This window comes from Notamacropus eugenii, chromosome 6, assembly GCF_028372415.1.
Source record: "Notamacropus eugenii isolate mMacEug1 chromosome 6, mMacEug1.pri_v2, whole genome shotgun sequence".
In the NCBI taxonomy this organism is placed as follows: domain Eukaryota; kingdom Metazoa; phylum Chordata; class Mammalia; order Diprotodontia; family Macropodidae; genus Notamacropus; species Notamacropus eugenii.
The window spans coordinates 338,065,425-338,087,306 of NC_092877.1; the positions used below are offsets into that span (position 1 = coordinate 338,065,425).

General features: G+C 39.0%; 1 protein-coding gene and 1 long non-coding RNA gene across 7 annotated transcripts in view; one reads left to right on the top strand and one right to left on the bottom strand.

Moving 5' to 3' along the window:
* Positions 1-3,853, top strand: part of LOC140510013 (uncharacterized) — an 87,502-nt gene extending 83,649 nt beyond the window's left edge. For all 6 annotated transcript variants that reach the window (XR_011969041.1, XR_011969046.1, XR_011969040.1 and 3 more), the window contains one exon: positions 3,579-3,853. This is a non-coding gene — a long non-coding RNA (uncharacterized lncRNA). The remainder of the gene's footprint in view (positions 1-3,578) is intronic.
* A 533-nt stretch (positions 3,854-4,386) lies between these two features.
* On the bottom strand, positions 4,387-19,155 carry TM4SF18 (transmembrane 4 L six family member 18). The gene is made up of 5 exons (XM_072618266.1): positions 18,405-19,155; positions 15,199-15,288; positions 11,461-11,603; positions 9,517-9,697; positions 4,387-4,997 (listed from the first exon to the last, which is right to left on the bottom strand). Exons 1-5 carry the CDS (start codon positions 18,579-18,581, stop codon positions 4,983-4,985), a joined length of 606 nt encoding a protein of 201 aa, XP_072474367.1. The 5' UTR covers positions 18,582-19,155; the 3' UTR covers positions 4,387-4,982.
* Between the last annotated feature and the right edge of the window lie 2,727 nt (positions 19,156-21,882).

Consider the following 21,882-nt stretch of genomic DNA (forward strand, 5'->3'; position numbering starts at 1 on the left):
TCCTGTACAGAATGTTGGTCCTTCTGGAGCATTCAGATTGTGAGTTCCTGAGGGAAGGGCTGTGTTTGCCTTTCTTCGACATGTAACAAATGCTTTGCATTCTGTTATTGCAATCATTATTGACTTAGTAGCTATTCTACACATACACACAAACACAACCTCACACACCAGGAGAGGTTAAAGGGGGAAAGATTACGCACTCACACATATGTATGTATATCATACTACATAAAAATTATGTGATGCATATACAAATAATGTTTGCTGAAGATGAACAGGTAAAGAAATTCTATAAAGTACTCATTAAGATTCTCAAAATAAATTAGCATCAAATAATTTAAAATCTGATGATTGCCAAGCAAGGTGGAAATAGGTTAAAGATGGCAAGAAATTTACTGGAAAGTTTCTACAAACCTATTACATATGTTTGAATCTCATTTCAGATTCTTAACCAAACATCGACTGGAGGTCACAAAACCTTTTTCAGCCTCAGTTTCTTCTTCTGTAAAATAAGAATAATAAGAATACTCACCTCTTGACTTTCTCTAGTCTCATTCTAAGAGTCCTACAACCGCAACAGAAGTAACTATAAAAACTGAAGGTACAGAGCCTATTTGGTATACTAGGCAGGTGGTGTATCCCCAGTAACCATGACGTGTCAATTACTTAAGACTCAAAAATGGAGGCATACTCCCTTATAGTCTCTGAAAAGACCAAGCCTTGTTGACTTTGGTGGCAATATCTACTCATAACAGGGACAGATCTTTGCAGTTTGTAATTGCCAAGAAATACCATCAACATCAGTGAAAAAGCTGTCACAACTTCCTTGGTGCATTGAGACCCCAATGGTATTTCTGGAATTTCAGTTTTAAGCTGAGACAAACTCAAACTTCTTAGAGTGTGGGTGAATACTTCAGATAGCCTATAGGGGCCAGTTTATGAATTAAAAACTTGACCATCCAGGTTTCCTGTGCAGATGCCAGTCAGAAGAGAGAAGCCAGTATTTCCAGCCAACCAGACATGAGGGACTATTCTTCAGTCCATCACTTCAGGTTAACTTTGATCCCTCAGCTTGATCCTAGGGAAGTCTCAGCATGTGGAGTGTAATTTTTATGGACCTCAAGTGACTCATTTATCTGAATCAGCAGGTAGATTCTAAGGAGTCTGATTTTGGGAACTTCCCAGTGCTCAAGGAATGGAAAAATCATTGGGAGTACTGCCATGACAGAGAAAGACAACAATAGCTAGCACTTAGAAAGCAACCTAAGGTTTACAAAATGTTTTATATTCATTATCTCATTTGATTCTCATAACTACCCTGTGAGGTAAGTGCTATTATTTTTCCTATTTTACATATGAGGAAACTGAAGCTGAGACCTCTTGGTGACTTTCTCAAGACCTCACAGTTGAACTCAGGTCTTCCTGACTTGGACCCCAGATCTCTATCTACTATACATTCTGCTCTCTATCCACTGCTCCAGTTCTCTGTCTGACGTACTGAAGCTAAAAGCTTTCAATGGAAGCAAGCACAGTCTTGAGTCAATCCTTTATACCAGGATTGAACAGGAATGATAGGCAATGGACAGGTGTAGAGTGTACATACAAAGTGATGTACATACAAGTTGTACTTCTAGACATACATGTTTTTCCTCTAGACAAAATGGAAAGAAATAATTGGAGGAGATTAAGTGTAACTCCGGTGAATCTAAATTTGGAATTTATGCATGGAATATTTGGCATTTCCAAATGACAATCTCCAGGAAAAGGGACCATTCAAGGAATACAAAAGTAACTGTTGCTACCTAGAGACTCCCAAAACCAATCATGAGTCCTCATTGATTATTCTAGACACCTAGCTTGAGAGGAAATCCTAGGTCTGCTACAGTTCAGGCTTTGTTGACCTTTAAATGTAACTGACTTGATAACAAGCATGAACCAATTCAATATGATATATTCCTACTATGCACAGAGGAAGATACCAACCATTTGACCTGTTTACTTGAAGCATAAACATTAACAACCCATTATAGTCAGCGTACTTTTATTCTTGCTTGAAAGAGAATCAGAAAGACAGGGGCAGCATGCAGCAGTGATTTGCTCTCTTTAACCTATATCCACAGTCCTACCCATCCTGGAGTCAGAAGGGATCCATTATTGAAATTTTGAAAGTGAATTATATATGATGCCCAACCCCTAAGGACAGCAAGCAATCCTGATCATCCATAGCAGCAATTTAAGCTGCTGGTCAATGGGCCCAAAGATATTTCTCCAGCACAGATGAAACAGGCACTGAAAATTCTGAAGTGACAAGTCACAGAAGTGTCTTGATTATCTCACTGGGAACTAGGCCAATTTATTAGATTCTCAAGTTGAAAAGAGAAGATGCAATGTGTGTAGCAAGTACGTATTTACCAGACAGAATATTACATTGGACTGGGAGAGGGTAGAGTGGGCAGGGATGAAAAAGATAGAGTAGATATAGGACTGAATATAAATTTACCATGCACAAACATTATATGTCATCTACTCTATATGAACATATTTTATGTAATTGTTACATATGGTATCTGGTGGAATTTTCTGAGACTACAAAGATTTTTTAACTGGGGGGAATGTAGTCCCAATCAGGATTGTCCTTCTTTTCCTTTTCAGTGCCTGTCATACAAATAAGTCTTTATAAATTTTTTCTTCTTGACTTGACTAATTGACTTTCCTCTTCCTTTCAAAGAGAGAATGTGTACTAGGTAATCAGGAGTGTGCATTGTTTCCCCCACCCACCTCTTCAACATTACATATGAATGGTAACAGCTTAGGAAGATTTTAATAACCCCATATAGCTGACTCAATGAGATTCTTTGGAATTTGAATGACATGAATAGGATGTTTTTTTAGCTCTTGAGCAAGTGAGGATTGCAGTGTGGTATAGTGGAGAAAAGTGTTGGCTTTTGAGTCCAAGGGCAAACGTGTTGAAATCCTGGCTCTTACATTTGCTACTTGTATAATTTTGGTCAAGTTACTTAAACCCTCTGGGCCTCAGTTTCCTCATCTGTAAAACAAAGAGCTTATTCTAGAAGACCTCGAACACCCTTTCTACTTCAAAAATGCTCCTAAGATCTATGATCTTATGACATTCACTTGAAGGGAGGACACTTCTCTTGAGTGTCTGAAAAAGCAAAAATCAGTAGTTTTTAGCTATCATGTTTGAATGGGATATTTGGTGCCTGGAATGCTTTTGGAGATTGAGGGTGGTAGAGACTTGCTTCCAAGATAAGCAGTTATAAGGCCAAGGTCAACAAGAGTAGTAACAAAGAATAGACTTGATTAAATGAATTCTCTAATTTTGTACAATGTTACTAGAGCTATGATGCTCGAAGAATTATATCTCCTTTCTGACACAGTTTGTCAGGGCAGTTGCCCATCTCTGGTTGGTATTGTGCAACTGGGCAGTTGTTAAAATATAAGACAATGTGATGCCCAAACATACTTGAATCCTGCTTCATGTTTATGATCTAGAAATTTTGAAAGCCACAATAGGAGGAGATGGTGCCCATTGATGGAGAAAGATTTGTTATTTTTAGGAAATTTCAGACTGTGCCTAAGAACATCTTCTGAAGGTCCTTGCTGAATGCAATACCACTCTGCAGGGGAAACCAGGTGGACAACAGCGCCTGAAATTTCTAAATCTGTGAAGAACGAGATGATGCTTTCTAGGGATCTTGCCTACTCACGACTGTGACCAAGACTATACAGATATTATGAAGGCATTGTCCATTAATAGGTGATGTCACTTTCCAAGACACCTGGTGTGAGAGCAATGTTTTCTTTCAATAAAACTTCCTGTTTATTGTGTGAACTATGTGCTTGAAAGGGGAATTGGTGTCAGTCCCTTGGGTGGTGTCAAGTAGTGACTTTCCAAGATGTCCAGGGTGATAAGGTACAGGCAAGAAAGGAGGGACTTCTCCCAAAGTGAACCTAACAGCCCTCTCTGTGACACAAGTAACTGTTTGCTAGGCTAGCCATGATGCTCGGGCCAGGAAAATGTGAGTGAATGAAAGTGATTGCATTTGATTTCAAATTTATCTTGACCACTACTTCCTTTGTCAAGTAAAAGTAGATAATATAAATGAAAAGAATATTAAACATTTATAAAGACAGCTAGACTCAGATTAAAGGCCATGACTAATATAGTTCTTGTAGGATGGATGATAAGATACACTGCCCTTCTCTCAGTGGAAAGAGACCTATGGCAGCAGACTATTCCATCTGCCATCATTGTGCTGGTTGGCTTTCCTCTACTGTTTTCCCTTGCGTTGAGAGAGGATTCCATAGTGGGAACTGGTGTGATATCTTTGATATTTAAAAAGAAACAAAGGGAACCCATACAACTTTTAAAAAACTTCTTGAAAAGATTTTATTGTGATGCATGTGCAGAGACTTTATAGACCACACACTTTTTATTTCCCTTCCCTTCCTCCTCTTGCCTCTCAGGGGTGGGAATGACCAGAATAAAATGGAAGGACAGACTGATTAAGGGAGGCATCATGGTACAATGGAAACAGCACTGGCCTAGAGTCAGGAGATTTTGGTTTAAGTCCTGCCTCTGACTTTCACTATATGTGTGAGCATTTAAGCTCGCTAGGTCTCATTTCCCTCCTTTGTAAAATGAAGGAGGTTGTATGAGAAGGCCACTGAAGAGCTTTTCAGCTCTAGATCTGTGAGCTTATGATTAGCCCATAATGCAATGCCTGGCATAGGGCCTGGCACATAGGAGATGATAGTAAATGCTGATTGACTGACTAACTGATTAACAGTCTTGGTGAAATTTAATAAATTTTTAAATTTGTGGACTAAATAAATGGACCTTTAATAAAGGGGGAAGCTCTGGGGAAGAGTGAGAAGCATCAGTAAGAAATCACATCATTTGTATCCACAAGTCTATACACCTGAGGTCTGGAGCTCACGGAAAGGACTCTTTTCCTCATTCAAATGATTCCAGGCTGGAGAAATAAAGAAAAAGCAGGTTAGGTAAAATTGTAAATCTGGCTCGAGGAACAAGACAGAATCATGCGGTAGTTTAGACAGAAACCTGAGAAAAATGGTTTCTTTGTTTGTGGTGGGGAAGGAGTAGGAAGGAATCTTTTTATCTGGAGAAATCTAATGCTAAGAAAGATATTACAAATTTAATGCAGGGACTTCTGAACTTCCTGAAATATTAACACTCTTCCTTCTTGCTAGCAAAGCATTTGTTAAGCCATTTTTTTTTAACACAGATCCCCCTTTTTTAGTTTTTTTTGAGTTGAATGATTTCTCTGTTGGTTAGACCTTGCTTACAAAAAGATTTTGACATCTATTGACCTTATTAATATATTAGTATTTTAAGAGATATAGTTGCTTTGGTAGGATAAAATAAAGAAATCTCTCCCATTTTCTTCACTGTCCAAAATACTCACCAATATATCCAGGGAATAAACCTGAAAGAAAGGCTTTCAGTCTTTGGTCACCTGACCAAGCCAGGACCTGGGTTCAAATCCTGCCCCTGACATTTACTATCTTAAACAAGTCACTTCTCTGGGTCTCAGTTTCTTCATCTGTTATGTGAGTAGGTTGAACTAAATGGTCTTTGAGGTCCCTCCCAGCTCTATGTCTATGAGCCTTTCATCTTAGGAACTCTCAATTACAGGGAAATGTTTCCCTAGGCTTTGGGCTTTGTCTACTTTGCAGAGAGAAGAAGGAATTTCAATATGTTGCATGTATGCACATATATGTGTATGTACATGCCTGGGTGAATGCTGGCTTTATCACTCTACTTGTACCTGCTATGGTGGGTGTTCTACTGATTCACCATAGAACATCCATATGACTACTCCTCTAATTTTCAGGAACCTATGAGTGATTATTCCCATTAATGTAACTCATGATCTACCACCAGCATACTTCCCATTAACAAATCAACCACTAATACTCAATATTAACCAAAATATTTACTGAAAATGCAAATAAAATTTATATAACATTCTATTCTTAGATCTCAATTCCACTCTCAATGAATACAACATCTCTTGGAAAACTAGGCATACATCTTCAATCCCAGGGTAAGTGAAACACATATACAGAAAATACATATGACCAAGGCAACTCACATCTCGAAGACTGTAGACTTCTGCATCTTTTTTCATAGAGTTCCCTCCATTAGTATAGCTTCTGTATTGAATAGATGGTCATCTACAATCAGTGTCTCTACTTATTCCCTCTCTTTCTCTTTGTAACACATTGGCTTCCAACTTCATCATTTGATTGAAACTACCCTCTCCAAAGTTACCAATAATCTGTTAATTGTTGAGTCTAATGGCCTTTTCTCAGTTCTCATTCTTCTTGACCTTTCTTTTGTCTTTGCCTGCAGAAAATGAATCAATCACCCTCTTTTCCCTGACACTCTCTTTTCTAGGTCTTTGTGACACTGTTCTCGCCTCATTCTTGTTTTTCTCATACTTGTGTGACCTCTCCTTTTCAGTCTCCTTCATCCAGGTGACCGCTGATAATGATAAGTGTATCTCAAGGACCTGCCAAGGCCTGGAGATCTCATCAGCTCCCATGGATTCAATGAACATCTCTATGCAGATAATTCTAAGATCAAATTTTTCCAGCTCTAACCTTTCTACTGACCTCTAATCTCCTGTCTCCACTGGATAGCTAATAGATAGCTTAAATTTCAATATGACCCAAACTGAGCTCATTATCTTTAACACCAAATCCTCTTCCCAACTTGCCCAATACTATTGAGAGTATCACTTTCCTTCTAATCACTTCAGCTTGCAGCCTAGGTGTCAGTCTTCCATTCCTCATTCTCCCTTGTCACCTACCCCCCATATCGAAGCCATTGATAATTCTTGTTGATTTTACCTTTGCAACATCTCTATTATATGTCCCCTTCACAACAATATCTCTGCCACCACCTTGATCCAGACCCTCATCACCAATATCCTACGGGGGGTGGTGGTGGTGTATATTTCCTGACCCCCAGTCTTTCCACACTCCAGCCCATTCTTCACTCAGCTGTCAAACTGATCTTTCTAAAATACATCTCCTTGTAATTTACCCCTTCTGTTTTAGCTTCAAATTACTTATTACCTGACCTTTTCCTACCTTTTCAGTCTTCTTCTGCCTCAATTTCTCCATTTACTCTGTAATCCTTTGGCACTGGTCTCTTTGCTATCCCTTGCACAAAACACTCCATCTCCCACCTTCATACATTTTTACTGGTTGTCCCTCATGCCTGGAATGCTCTCCATCCTCATTTCTAATTTTTGAGTTCCTTGGCTTCCATCTAGTCTCAGCTTAAATGCTACCTTTTTAAAGAAGCCATTCTCAAGCCTTCTTAATTTTTGTGCCTTTCCATAGAGATTATCTCCAATTTATCATATATATGTATAAATATAAACATACATATGCACAAATATGTATATGTATACACACATATTATATATATGTATACACATATGTATATGTAGACACACATATGTGTACATATACATAATACACATACATACATATAATCATGTATATATGTATGTACACATAGCTATAGCTATAGGTATATCATCTATCTATCTATCTGTCTATCTTTCTATAAAAAATCTTATTTGTATTTATCCTTTGTGACGCTGTGGAACATAACACATTAATACTGTCCATGGGGTTTTCTGGGCAAAAATATTGAAGTGGTTTGCCATTACCTTCTCAGCAGATTAAGGCAAACAGAGGTTAAGTGACTTGCCCAGAGTCAGGCAGCTAATAAGTGGTTGAGATGAGATTTGAATTCAGGTCTTCCTGACACCAACCCCAGCACCATCCACTGAGTCATCTAGCTGCCTCCATATCTTGTTTGTACCTTGTTGTTTTCATGATTTCTTTCCCATTAGACTGTGAACTCCTTGAAAGCAGGGGACACACACACACACACACATACACACACATACACACACCACACAATTGCTTTCTTTGTATCTTCAGCACAGAAATGGTGCTTCATAAGTGCTTGTTAACTGAAACTTGTTTAACTGGCAAAGCACACAGCTCAAAATTGTCCTAGCAGGTTAATTAAGGCAGATCCAACTTCCTCTACCTGGAGGGGAAGGATCTTGAGTTTTGTGTCCAAAGTCTATATGATTTTTCATACTCCTATGAAATCTAGGAGTGATGACTTCAGAGAGATGATGGCACTTTAGTGCAGGTGATCTAACTTTCCTTCAGTTCCTGGCAGTTTTCAATGCCACAATAGAAACAGCCAATATTAGTCAACTTTCCCAAGGGCAGGATTTGGGCGCCTGCCTCCTGTACTGTATTACTGTAGTTTCAGCAATACTGGAGACATTGTAGAATAGACAATGAATACCTTGGTTTCCCAAATCCAGACAATTTGGAATTTATAAGTTCTAAAATTTTTGTTCATTCATTTACCTAAGGCTTCTTGAGAACATGTAGGGTGCTGTGAGGGGCACAAAAATGCCCAGGTCCTGATGTCAAAGAGTTGACAAACTGGCAAGAATTATAATAAACATAATACTACATAACAATATTCATGACTGGCTTTTATATGGTGTGTTACATTCTTAGCTCATTTGATCTTTACATCCAGCCTAGGAGTAAGCGACTCTTTGACTTATGATCTCCATTTTACAGATGAGGAAACTATGGATCAGAAAAGCTAAGTGACTTGTCCATGGCACACTGGATTCTAATCCAGATTCCAGGTCCAGCCCACTTTCATCTATACAAAATTACCTCTTACAAGACATATTTTATCTTATTGTTATTTTTATCTTCAGTTCCAAACTCTCCCCCTCTCTCGACCCTTCCTCTCACCCACTGAGACATCAAGAAATACACACATGGAATAATACAAAGCATTCTCATAAGACATATGCACAAATGACTTTTAGCTAATGTGTTAGAAGTGCTCTGTCTGTGGCACAAACACGGGACTTCAGACATGAAGAAAAGGAAGGAATTATTCGTGTTTGAGGAGATGCAGGAAGGAATCATGAAGGAAAAGAGAGAGGAGGAGGAGGAGGAGAAAAAAGGGGAAGAGAAGGAGGAGAAAAAGGAGGAGGGGAAGAAGTAAGGAAAGGAGGAAGAGGAAGGGAAAGAAGAGAAAAAGGAAAAGATATTTGAGTTGGACATTGAAGGATTGGAATATTTCCATAGGTAGAGATTAGGGAGATGGGAAGGAAGTCCAGGCAGAGGGGATGCAGAACTCACTGCACTATTCTGCCTTTCCAAAATGGGCTGCATGAGGAGAGTCCAGAGGCAGGGAAACAGTTAGAAGGCAGTTTATAATACCCCAGGCATTAGGTGGGTGATGTCAACAGAAACAGAATTGAAGGGATGGATTTGAGAAAAGTGTGGAAAAATAATTTACAGAAGTTGGCAAGCAGATGAATGAGGTGCATTTGAGAGACAGAGAAGCCCTGGCTCCCTCTGGCCTCCTGAGCCAATGTAGTTTCAGGAGCAGATTACCTGTATGATGACTGAATAGGTTGTACATAGCATCTTGCTGAGTTCAATGGTGACTTTGATGAGAGAGATGATCACTTGGAGACCACTGAGCATTATTAGAATAGAAAATAAAATAATGTTCCATTCAACAACATGAGCAGGTTCCAGGCACTGGCTCCATGTGCTAGGATCACTGAGGAAACTGTAGCAAAGGAGAAAAAGGGCAAAATGAGACTGGTGACTCACTCGTTATCTAGAACGAAGCAAAAGGAACTGAAAAATTTAACTTAAAAATTGAAATTAATTTAATTTAGTTAAATTTAATTTAAATTAATTTAAAAATTTAAAAACATTTAGAAATTTAAAGCTCTCTTAACATTCATTTGTTCCAGCCACAGGCATTCCCTAGACACTTTCTGTATTTGTTGCACTGTGCTAGCTGGTATGGGTTGTACCAAAAAAAAAAAAAAAATCAAAGACTAGAGGACAAAAGAGGAATAGGGCCTGGACCCAAGATTTCTTTGGTATCAGGAACTCCAGGGTGAGGGTTCCAAGAGAATACTGCTAGTGTAGGCTCATTTCTTGTTCTGCCTTCATATAGGTGTGGCATTAGGCTTAGTTTCTTTCTTTTTCTTTTTTTCCAAATCTGTGTTTGCAGGATTAAATATCCCACACCAAAGATTCCCTTGGTAGGCAGATTTAAATTTTCTTCTCTGTAAGTCATTTTGTGGGAAAAGGAATTATGTTACCTGATACTCTTGGAAAACAAATTCAGGGCTGAGAACTTCTCATCACTGTAAATATGAAAAGGTCAGGTTCTCTGTTATAGAAATTTGGTGTTAAATGAAGCATAGGATGAACACAGCCACCTCCTTGTCCTGAAGGTGAGAATCAAGAACAAAGGTGCTGATGGGATTGGAGGAACATGAAGACAGAACTCAAGGCTCAAAGTGGGGGACTGGTGATAAAGACAGGGATCAATCACCTATGGGTTATTTCAGGTTTCCTTCTCCATATGATGGAGACACTTCCTTCTTTCTCCATTTGACTGCCTTTCTGGGTCACTGACCAGCTATCAGCCAGGTGAGGTCTCTCAAAGCAGGAGCCTAGGCTATTGTCCCTACCTGTACCACCATGACCTTTCTCCCCTCACTGCCAAAAGGTAAAGGGCAGAGTAGGTGATTGTAACTGACTTAGTAAATAAAATTATTCACTCAACAATTAAATCCTATTTACCAGGAACTGTGTTAAGAAAGACAAAACAAAACATTCCTGGCTCCAAGGATATTCCTTTCTAAAGGAAGAGACAACATGTAAATAGCCAGACATGTACAACACAGAGCAGACCGAAGGTAATCTGAAGGGGAAGGTGCTAGCAGAGGGGGTGGGACAGAGGAACCCTGAGGGATCTCTCCAGAAGATGAGATTTAAGCTGGTTAATGACTTGACCAGCATCACAGATACTAATTAGTGTCAGAATACCCCAGGTCGTCCTGACTCCCATCCCATTACTCTATCCACTTTACAATGCAGCCTCTTACATCTGCCTATGCCAATGTGAAAGTATGCCACTAAACTTACATCCTAGTTCCGTCACTAACCTCTAATTTGCAACAGGCTAATTAATATGACCTTGCCCCCACCTTCCCCAGGTAAGCTCTATTCTAGGGCATTGATGAAATGTTTCCTTTATTTTATAGTTCTCTGATAACCTGTGAGTACTGAATAATCATGGTTTCCAATGATTGGGGGGGGGGGGGGAGAACATAAATATGTATATATTAAATTGCTCTCTTTATGCTTATATCTTTGAATAAATATTACCATTTTGGGGATCATCTTTAATTTTCAATTTGTAATAAAATCAATTTGCATTCAAAGATGAGTACCAATAGGAATTGTGAACAAGTGGGTGAATGCTAGAGCCCTTCCCTAGCTTCTGTGAACTGGGAAGTTACATCTTACCTCCCTGTGGTATCTTCAAAGACATATTCCCAGCCATTGAGGGTACGGCAGTATGGTCCTTGCACTAAGCCCAGTGCTGATATCACCAGGCAATATCCAGAGAAAGCAATTCCAAGGACAGAAAAGATGATGGAGAGTAAACTCTAAATTAAATACAGAAGAATTTTAGTGACATCAAACAAGACAGAGGGTATTTCCAGTGAATTAGCGCATGTATACAACTTATATATAAAACATAAATACACTTATACAGGTTATCCAGTCGTGTTCTCTAGTATGAAAAATTGGTTTATAGATTTAAATACAAATTCAAACAGACTTCACAAGGATGTGAGGAATACCACGTCACACTTAATACCGCATGTAAATTGTGTGGTCTTTTATTGTTTGCTTTCTTTCTATACTTATTCTTTCTCTCTCTCTCTCTCTCTCTCTCTCTCTCTCTCTCTCTCTCTCTCTCTCTCTCTCCCCTCTCTCTGTCTCTCCTCTTTCCCTCCCTGTCTCTCTATCGTTGTCTCTTTTTCTGTCTCTGTCTCTCTCCCTTTCTTCTCTGTCTCTCTCCCTCTTTCTCACTCTCCCTCCCTCTTTGTCTCCCTACTTCTCTCTCACTCTTTCTCTTTTTCCCTTCTTTTCCCTTCCTTCCTTTCTTTTTCTTCCTCTCCCTCTGTCCCCATCTCTTTCTCTCTCTCCCTTTCACCTTCTCCCCACCCCCATCTTTCCCCTTCTCTTTTTAAAAAATAAGAACATTTCCTGTCTCTGTTTGTTTACTAATGCTCGATAATTTAAAAAAAAAAAAAAAAGGAAGGATATTCTCTGGATAGAGCCCAAGACTTCGTCAGAAGGTTGGCTCAGCCATTAGCTTATCACTTGACCTTGGCCAAATCATTCCATCTCTCTGAATCTCAATTTCCTCATCAGAGATGACTGGATGAGATGATTACTGAGGTCTCTTCCAGCTGTGTAATATTCTATAATTCCAGATTTATCATATCATCAAAACATGGGGTAGACAGAGTGCAACAAATTCAGCCTAGAGCCCAGATTAAGAAAGAATCTATTCATTTAAAGGATTAGAAAACTTGCCAAGATATACAGAAAAATATTTAATAGGTTTCCTAGAACAGTAGAAATGATCCTCAAACTAACTCCCAGAACATTAAGTACAGTATGGTCTGTCTTTAGTAAACTGGCAAAGTTTAAAAAACAACAACAACCAGACACCATTTGTTTAGGTAAATGATTTCTGGGAAGGAAATTGCACTGTGATTATTAAGATTCTCCCTAGGAAAGGGGGTAGTAAGATATCTTTTGGGGGTCGAAGATTAGAAAAGTTTCCTCTGCCTCTCGAATATTCTTCTTTATCTAAGACTTAGCATCCTGGCTAAGGTAATAATTGTTTCCCACGTGCTTCCAACAGTCACATCTATTCCTAGAAAAGATCCTTACCCATGACTAAAGAATAAATAATGGAAACCTAGCTTACATATTACTACTGTCTCCTCTGCTTCTAGGCCTACACAATAGCTTAACAGAATATCTGAATTCAAGGGAGATCATTGTACAAAGACATCAGCCTCACTCTTTCTAAAATTCTAAGTCATCTAAGTCCAGTGGCAGGACAACAGTCAGGAAGGCTGGACTCTCCCAAGACCCAGAATGCCATTTCTCCTTTCCATTTTCCTAGTTCTGTCAAACAGAACTCATTTTTAAATCTTTCACTTGGGATATCCGAAGAAAGCTATCACATAGCTAGAAATTACTTCTTCAGGCTAAATATTCCCAGGTCCTTCCACTCACCTTTCTATAGCACGGACCCTATGCTATTCTCCATCCTTTACCCTCCTTTCTATGCTCTAAGGCTCTTAGATATGTCCTTTCTAAAATATGGTGCACAGCTATGAGCATGATACAACAGGTGTGGGCTGTTTTGGGGCTATCTTCTCATTCTTGGGAGATAGGCATCTTTTAATAGAGCCCAAGATCACATCAGCTTTTTATTTTGATGCCGTTGTTATCACTTATTTCTCATAATAAGATATTGACCCAAAAAATCAACAATAGATAACTTTTTAATTTTCATAATTGTAATTTTCATTGTTGTTGTTGTGTTCATCCTTTGTTGCTGAAGAAGACCACGCCATTAGAGAAATGATGACATGACTTGCACTTGACTTTGTTTTGAGTGAGGGAGGGCTGTGCAGGTCACCAGCCTCACTTCTCCTCCAGAGCCACCTGAATCCAGTTGACCAGGTATTCATCAGGATGACTGGAGATGACCCAGGATGCAATGGGAGACCTTGGGCCCTTTTGGTCAAGGTCTATTCAGGTACTCACTTAGGGTGAGGCAATGCTTATTCAGTGAGTAGGCCTCTTTAAGAAGTAGCCAGGGGATCATTATTGAGGAATGAAAGAATATTAAATCCTTAAAGACTTTTATCCTGTAGACAGCTAGTTTGTACACATTTGCCTGTGAATTGTCTCAGTTGGATTGTGGGTTTCTTCAGGGTAGCCCACATTGTCCTCTTTTTATATCTTCAGTACTTAGCCTGACACATAATAGCCTCATCAACATTTATTGAATTGACTTGAGTAGGCTCTCTATTCCTGGGGTCCCAGATCTTTTTGCCCTCCACTTTCAATAATGCTGGTAACAATAAGTTTACTTCACAAGGAGTATATGATTGTAATCTAGACTCCTTCTGTCAGGAAGGAAGCAAGTTTCAGGCTAGTGGGATTCTACAGACCTGAAGAGGGAGTGGGAAGCTGAAATTCTGGATTAGTTTCTACATTCCACCATCTGCATTAGTGCTTCTGGTTATTGTATCATAGTGTTGATCCATATTGAGCTTATGATCTGTTAAAAGTCCCAGAACATTTTCAGACAACTGCTTTCCTACTTACTACCTATGTGAATTTGGGCAAATCATTCATAGTCTGGGCCTCAGTGTCCTTGTCTGTAAAATTAGAGAAATTGGACCTTCACTTTTTCTTCAGGCCTGAAATCTATACTCCTATTTAGCCTTTAAATGGAGTTGATCAGGAGAACTCTACCCATCTTCCACTTCAATTTGATGAACCCATCTCCCCTCCTAGAGAGTAGGAGATGCCCATTGTTGATATGTCAGAATGGTTTGTCAAGAGTCACATCCATACTCTATGGGGGAGAAGTATGCTCACAAAATTGCCTAGGGGTGATTGAACAAACTCCTTCGACCAAACTTTCTCCCTTTGCTCACTGCAATGGTATTACTGAAAATTGTATAACTGGGATTTTGATACTGTTAAAATACTTAGTTTTGACCTTTTAGAAATAAATAATCTTGAAACCGGATTAGTTATTTGGTTAAGGCATTGGAATATACTAAAGCATCACATATTGTTACTGTCTTAGTGTTCTTTGCAGACACAGCCTAACTGAGAAGAGTAACTAGAACACAAACTTACTTAGAAGGGACAACTAGGTGGCACTGTGGATAGAGGGCTGGGTCTGGAATCTGGAAGGCCCGAGTTCAAATCCAGCCTCCAACACTTTCCTAGCAGTGTGCCCCTGGCAAGTCACTTAAGCCTGTTTGCCTCAGTTTCCTCATCTGTAAAATGAACTGGAGAAGGAAATGGCAAACCGCTCCAGTATCTTTGCCAAGAAAACCCCAAAAGGGATCATGATGATCCAGACACAAATGAAACAACTGAACAACAACAAAATCTACTTAGAAAGCGACAACAGTAGACTGCTCTTACCATGTACTTTTTGCTGCAGTTTTCGCTCTGACAGCATTTATATGGTGTATCCCTCTCCAATATTAGGAGAGCTGCAGCTACTATAAGCATCTGGAGGAGAGAAGAGGTAAAAGGTTTAAGAATGATGCCTTCACCCCCTGTATTCATCATATTGCTTAGCTTTAGAAATAACTTTCCTTCATTTAGTGACTACTAATGATAATTGGCAGCTAGATAGAGTAGTGACTAGAATGCTGGGCCTGGAGTCAAGAAAATTCATTTTTCTGAATTCAAATCTAGCATCAGACACTTTCTAGCTGTGTAACCCTGAGCAAGTCACTTAACCCTGTTTGCCTCAGTTTCCTCATCTGTAACATGGGATGGAGAAGGAAAAGGCAAACCATTCCAGTACTTTTGCCAAGAAAACCCCACATGAGGTTACAAAGAGTTGGGCAAGACTGAACAGTGACAAAGGAGAAGGAAATGGCCCTTGACTCATGGCCATTGACTAACGGACTAGTCTCATCGACTAATGAGAGAGAGGGGGTTTAGTATCCAGGTTAGTTTTTCCCATTTTCTCACTGACTCAGTGTGTAGATGTGGGAAAATGATTCACCTGAATTTTCGCTTTTGTTTACCAGTCTCTCTCCTTTAAGTGAAGTGGGTTCTCTGAATTATCCAGGTTGCTTGTCTGCATAAATCAAACCAATGAATTCAGTTCTCTCTGTGTAGCATTTTTGGTCTGTAGACACAAGGTTTAATCTCTGAAAAGGACTTTAATTCGTTTATCTTCCCAAGCCTCTGACTTGCTTCCCTGAGTATTATGAGACATAGTTTTGAAAGAATTCTCCACTGAAACATTAACTTCATTCCGGAAGCATAAACTGAGCTGATTTCCGCTTTTCTAGATTTGTAGCCAGAGTTTGACCATCTAGAGACAACACGGCTCAGAGAGTTGGCCGTGGAGGCTCGGGTTCATGTCCTGTCGCAGACACATGCTATCCCTGTGACTTTGGGCAAATCCCTTGCTCTCTCGGTGCCCAAGCCAACCCTGAGATGATAAAGTTGTAGAGATGTTACTGGTCTGAATTTGTGGAGGGGGTTTCCTTATTTAAAAGTTCCCTAGACTACTGGAATGCAAGTAGAGTCTCTATCCCTAATCTCAGCTATCTAAACTCCAGCCAGGTTAATCCGTTTAGTGATTTTAAGTATTTTCAAAGGCTCCAGGTGGTATAATCCCTGTGACCGATCTTTTGGCAAAGACAAGAAAAAGAGGTGCTTTTGTGAGCTGGCCATGAGGACACCCTTTACCAGGGCGCATTGCAAACCATCTCTGACTGAGGAGACAGTCCTAGGGATTTACCTGAAGCATGAGCAGTTGCTCAGTGTCATAGAGCTAGTTCCTGAGGGGGAATTTGAAACCAGATCTTACTGACTCTAAACCTACTACCCCAGCCTGTCCCTGACATAGCTGTCCCAAGCTTATGCTTTCCAAGATAACAGCAACTGACTCCCACCTCTCTTCCCAGATCCATTTTTTTTTTTAAAAAGGAAGTTAGTTAAATCGCATTTTAATTCTCTTTAGGGTTCCAAATGTTTCCATTTTCGGGAATGGAATTGTATTTTGTGCCCTTCTCATAACTGGGATCTAAGTTACCAGTTTTGTCTGTTTTTTTTCTGCTATCTCAACTCAGTTCTACATTACACTATCCTCTGGGTCCACACATTTGGTGAGACAGTCAGATGTTTTCTTCAGTAATTTATCCATTTTACTGGAAAAATCTCACATTTTCTAGGCAAACTATTTAATAATAAATAATAGAAATATTTTATAATAAATACAAATAATAATAGATAATATAACAATAATTAATAATAGACATAATAAAATAAATATAATGATATGCTAATAAAAATAAAACTAATAATAATAAAAGAATTTGTTCTGTGAAGTTTGGATTCAGTCAAAGGTCTTACTTGAGGACCTAGAGGGTCACATGTGGCCTGGAGGGTGCAGGTTCCCCACCTCTCTAATTTAAGCATTCTCTACGCTACCCTGCAGCAAGTGTATTTAATTATTTTTTAAAATTCTGACCTTAACTGAAACCAACTAAAATGAGCATTTCCACATATATAGTAGATCAGACAATCCTTCAGATTGGGTGGAAAATTGGAGTCACTGTTACGTATAACTTGCTTTTCTCTTTAAGTAATCAAATGAAAATTCAGCATATAACTTGTGAAGCTGTGCAGCTTGTCTACGATATTTTCTAGACTTCTGCTCTCATCTATGCATTTAAAAAATGATCCCATTATCCTCTTTCTTTCTTTTTTAAATCTGATAACCCCATTGCTAGCTCTTCTTTCCCTACCAAATAAAAAAAAAAAAGAAAAAATTTTTAAAAAAGAACCCTGAAGGTATATTTATATTAAATCTGTTCTAGATAAATGCATTATTAGAAGGTTCTAAGGTAGGACATCTGTGTTGGTAGAAATTTTACGTCGTCAAGGGGCGTATCTGAGAAATATTCTTTTAATGAGAGTTACAGTAGAAAGTGGGTGATGGATTTGGAGCCAGAGGAGCTGAGCTCAAATCTCAGCTCTCCAGTGGCATGACCCCTTGGAGGCTCTGTTTCCTCATCTTTAAAATGAGAGAGGTTGTATCTTATGGTCACTGAGAATCTCTTCCTGGACTATGAACCTCTGATGCTATGCCCTACCCCCTACCTAATTTTAGGGCAGAGTTACCAAATGGTCACATGCTAATCATCAACTAATTTTTTGATTTGAAAACAAAACCCAAAAGAATTCACCATACCAGACTGTTTAGAGAAGCTCCTGTGGGTCCTCTAGCAGAAATGCTAAGATAAATAAACTACTTAATAAGAGAATAAGTAAGTGAATAAAGAAACAAATAAATAGCAGGCTAGGACACGAAAGCTGCTCTCAAGGAGAGCAATATATCTGGAGGGCCAGCACCCTAAAACAAACAAACAGAAAACAAAACCTAAACCTAGGTTACCAAGGACTGTCTCGTCTTGTGAACCCAATTCCCTTCCAACTTCGTCGTGCTTAAATCACTTATACTGGTGACATAGAAACAGTTGCTTGACCAATCATGTCCCACTCTTGGCCCCCATTCTATTATTATAGCCCCTTCCTTTATCACTTTTACTTCAGAATAAGGCATTTTCCTGACAAGTCCAAACCCCCCAAACACAACTTACCATGACGCCTGAGAAACAGATCCCTTCAAAATACCATACATAATTGGTGAGTTTGTGGCTGGATGCATATGATGCCTGTCCATTTGGGAAATATAATAAGATATTAACAATAATGCTCCAAAGGGCAAGGGGAATTATCAGGCAACTGAGGCAGCCGCTGCATCTCTGAGCCCCCATCCTGGTATGGGCTGCACGGTGTATAGTCTGTAGAACTTGAGAGTGTCAAGAAGGACGTGAAGGCTTCTTTCTTTCTATTTCTTTCTTTCTTTCTTTCTTTCTTTCTTTCTTTCTTTCTTTCTTTCTTTCTTTCTTTCTTTCTTTCTTTCTTTCTTTCTTTCTTTCTTTCTTCTACCTGTGACTTTCTTTTCTGGGTCAGACTTTCACTTCATATTCATGAAGAGCTGGTTGCTTAGTTATAACTCCAGCCAAACATGATCAGTGTTAAATAGTAGTTTACTGTTCAGGGAACAATAGACAATAATCACTAACTGAAGAGCCTGCCTGGGCTTCATCCTGTGCCAGAAGTGATGAGGTGTGTTGTGCGGTGGGTTGTCTTTTTTTTTCTTTCTGGTTTTAATGTGTCATTTTCCTCTAGGTTAAAGACCTCCTGTTTTAACCCTGAGTGAGTTTTAAGAAGGAAGTTTGTAGAAAGGAAAGTGAAGCCAGGCAGCTTTCATCCAACTGCTGGAAGCAGGAGGTTTAGTGAAAACAGGATGATCTTCTGATACGTTAGAGAAGCAAGCCCTAAGGCACTGCGAATTCTCACAGCTTGACTTTATCCCTATGTTAGGTACCCATCTTCCTTCCCTGGACTATGTATGTATGTATATACAGACACATACATACATACACATCGTGTGTGTGTGTGTGTGTGTGTGTGTGCGTATACATATGTAGATATATGAGACAGAGAGAAAAGAGGGACACAAACACACACACGAAGAGGGACAGAAAGACAAAGAGAGAATGTGTTACAGTGGATGGAGAGGTGTCTTCAGAGTTAGGAGGATGTGAGTGCAAGTTTTTCTCGTGCTCCAGGCACATATCTGGTCCATTTCTATCTACCTTTCCATTCATTCATTCATCCATCCATCCATCTGTCCATCTGTCTGTCTGCCTGCCTCTCTGCCTATCTATTTATTGATCTATCGACCTACCTACCTATCCATCCATCCATCCATTTATCTGTCTGTCTTGACTATCTGTCTATCTATCTACATACCTACCTATCTATCCATCCTTTTATCTATCTATCTATCTATCTATCTATCTATCTATCTATCTAGATACACACACATACCACACGTATGTAATCTTCAGTATATCCCTGTTAAATAAGAACAAGTAGAAATTTGATCACCGCTTTAATTAGCAGGAATTAGAGGCAGGAAGAAATGAAAAGACCTAATAATTTAAGGGGTAGTTTAAAAATATAGTGCTGGACTTGGAATCAGGATGACTTGAGTTCAAATACTGTCTCAGATGCTTACTAGCTATGTGGGTCCGACCTCAGTTTTCTTGACTGTAAAATGGAAATAATAATGCCACACAGTTTACAGAATTATCATGAGGATTAAAGGTGATAATATTTGTAAAGCACTTTGTAGATCTTCAAGAGTCATCTAGATGCTAGCTCTTATTGACTTGGCCAAAATTATCTAGTAATGAGAGGAGAATGGGGTCAAGCAACTGCAAGACTACGGTATGATGGAGAGACAATTGCCTTTTCGAATCAGAGTATCTGGACTCTAGGTTTTTCCTCTGATGCTTGTTATCTGCGTGTCCTTAGGCAACTCACTGAACTCCCCTGGGTCTCATTTTCCTAATCTGTAAAAATAAAGAGATCAAACAGGTCAACCCGTGATAATCCTTTAGCATTAAATCAACGATCCCCTCATTTCACTCTCAGGCTAGTGAGATACTGTTTAACCCTGCCCAGAATCCTTCTAATCCCAGGTCTGATCAGGTACAGCATCACCACAGGACTTCATGCCATTATTCAGAGGACTTTCTTCCTTTAGCCTTATTCAATGGATACCTCTTAAGCAGAGTCCCTAAGAAAAAAAACCAACTTGGGTTTCTGACTTTTTCCCTACCCTATTGATCTACAATAATCCCACAATCCTTCTTTAGGCCTTCTTCAGTTTTTACTGTTAGTAACTAAGGAAACAGACAAGGACTGAAAACAATGCATCAAAAGGGAAAGTTTCAAAGGCGGAAAAAGTTTTAACAGCCAATCTTTACTTTTAATGAAACATAAACACAGCCTAGCCTGAGTCGTTTTAGTTCATTTATGTTTCATCTCAGGGGTCAACTCCACTCTCTCCTTCTCTTTCAATTTCCCAGGGATAGTCTTCATGAGTCCTCCCTATCTTCCCCATCAGGGAATATAAGGAAGTTTCTTCCTCTTTCACTCTATGCTTAATCTCCAAGCATGGATCCCAGGATAGAAAAATAGGTATCAAAAAGTAGCTTACTGGGTCTTCATTTATAGCTCAGAGGATACTCTCAGCCCTCCATCTCAATTTCTTCCAATTTATAGTGACAAAATCAGTCAATTCTTCACATAAAGATAGAGTGAATGATAGCTAAGAAAAATGTGTATACACCTTTTTAAAAATATATTTTTATCTATTTTGTTAAATATTTCCCAATTACATATGAAAATTTTTTTAACCTTCATTTTTTAAAAAATTGAATTCCAAATTCTTTCACTCCCTGTCATCCATCCCCCTTCTTTGAAATGTCAAGCAATATAATATTGATTATACCTGGGAAGTCTTGCAAAATGTATTTCCATATTAGCCATATTGCAAATGAAAACACATACCTATATGTCCAAAACTAGAACAAACAAGAAAGTAAAAGAGTGTGCTTCAGTCTGCACTCAGAGATCATCAGCTCTCTCTGGAGCTGGATAATGTTTTTCATCATGGGACCTTTGGAATTGCTGGTATCTTCTTAATGAGAGCAGCTAATCTTTCACAGGCTTATCATGTACATACTTTTCAAGGGCAGTTGTTTCATGTGGATACGGCTGAAATAGTAAAAACACAGCCGTCAGAAGTAATAGGCAAACATCTGTTTCCTTCTCTCCTCTATACCTCAAATCTGCTTTATGACTTCTTGCACCTCTGACCTAAACTTCTCACTAGGTTGAACAAAAGTGGGCAACCTGAGTATATAAATTATATACAGGTAGAACTCTCTATTTGACAAGAATTAATGGGAAAACTAAGAAATAATTTGGTAGAAATTAAGTTTAGATCTCCGTTTTATATCATATACCATAATAAACTCAAATTGACATGTGGCCTGAATATTAGAGCACATCACCAAAAAAATGGAGAAAGGGCATGTGAAACATTCTGAAATATGATGCTCTACCATGCTTTCTACCTCTAAAGTGCTTACCCAAATTGTGGCAAATCTTTAATACAGATGTAGGAGGTTTGGGGATTCAGGGGTGTCCTGGCAT

Bases quoted from the DNA above. Each gene is read 5' to 3' on its own strand.
- TM4SF18 (XM_072618266.1), bottom strand. From the start codon at position 18,581: ATGGGGGCTCAGAGATGCAGCGGCTGCCTCAGTTGCCTGATAATTCCC. The intron at 15,289-18,404 runs GTAAGTTGTGTT...TCTCTCCTCCAG, and splicing joins TCTGTTTCTCAGGCGTCATG to ATGCTTATAGTAGCTGCAGC. The intron at 9,698-11,460 runs GTAAGATGTAAC...CCTTTGCTACAG, and splicing joins TTTGAAGATACCACAGGGAG to TTTCCTCAGTGATCCTAGCA.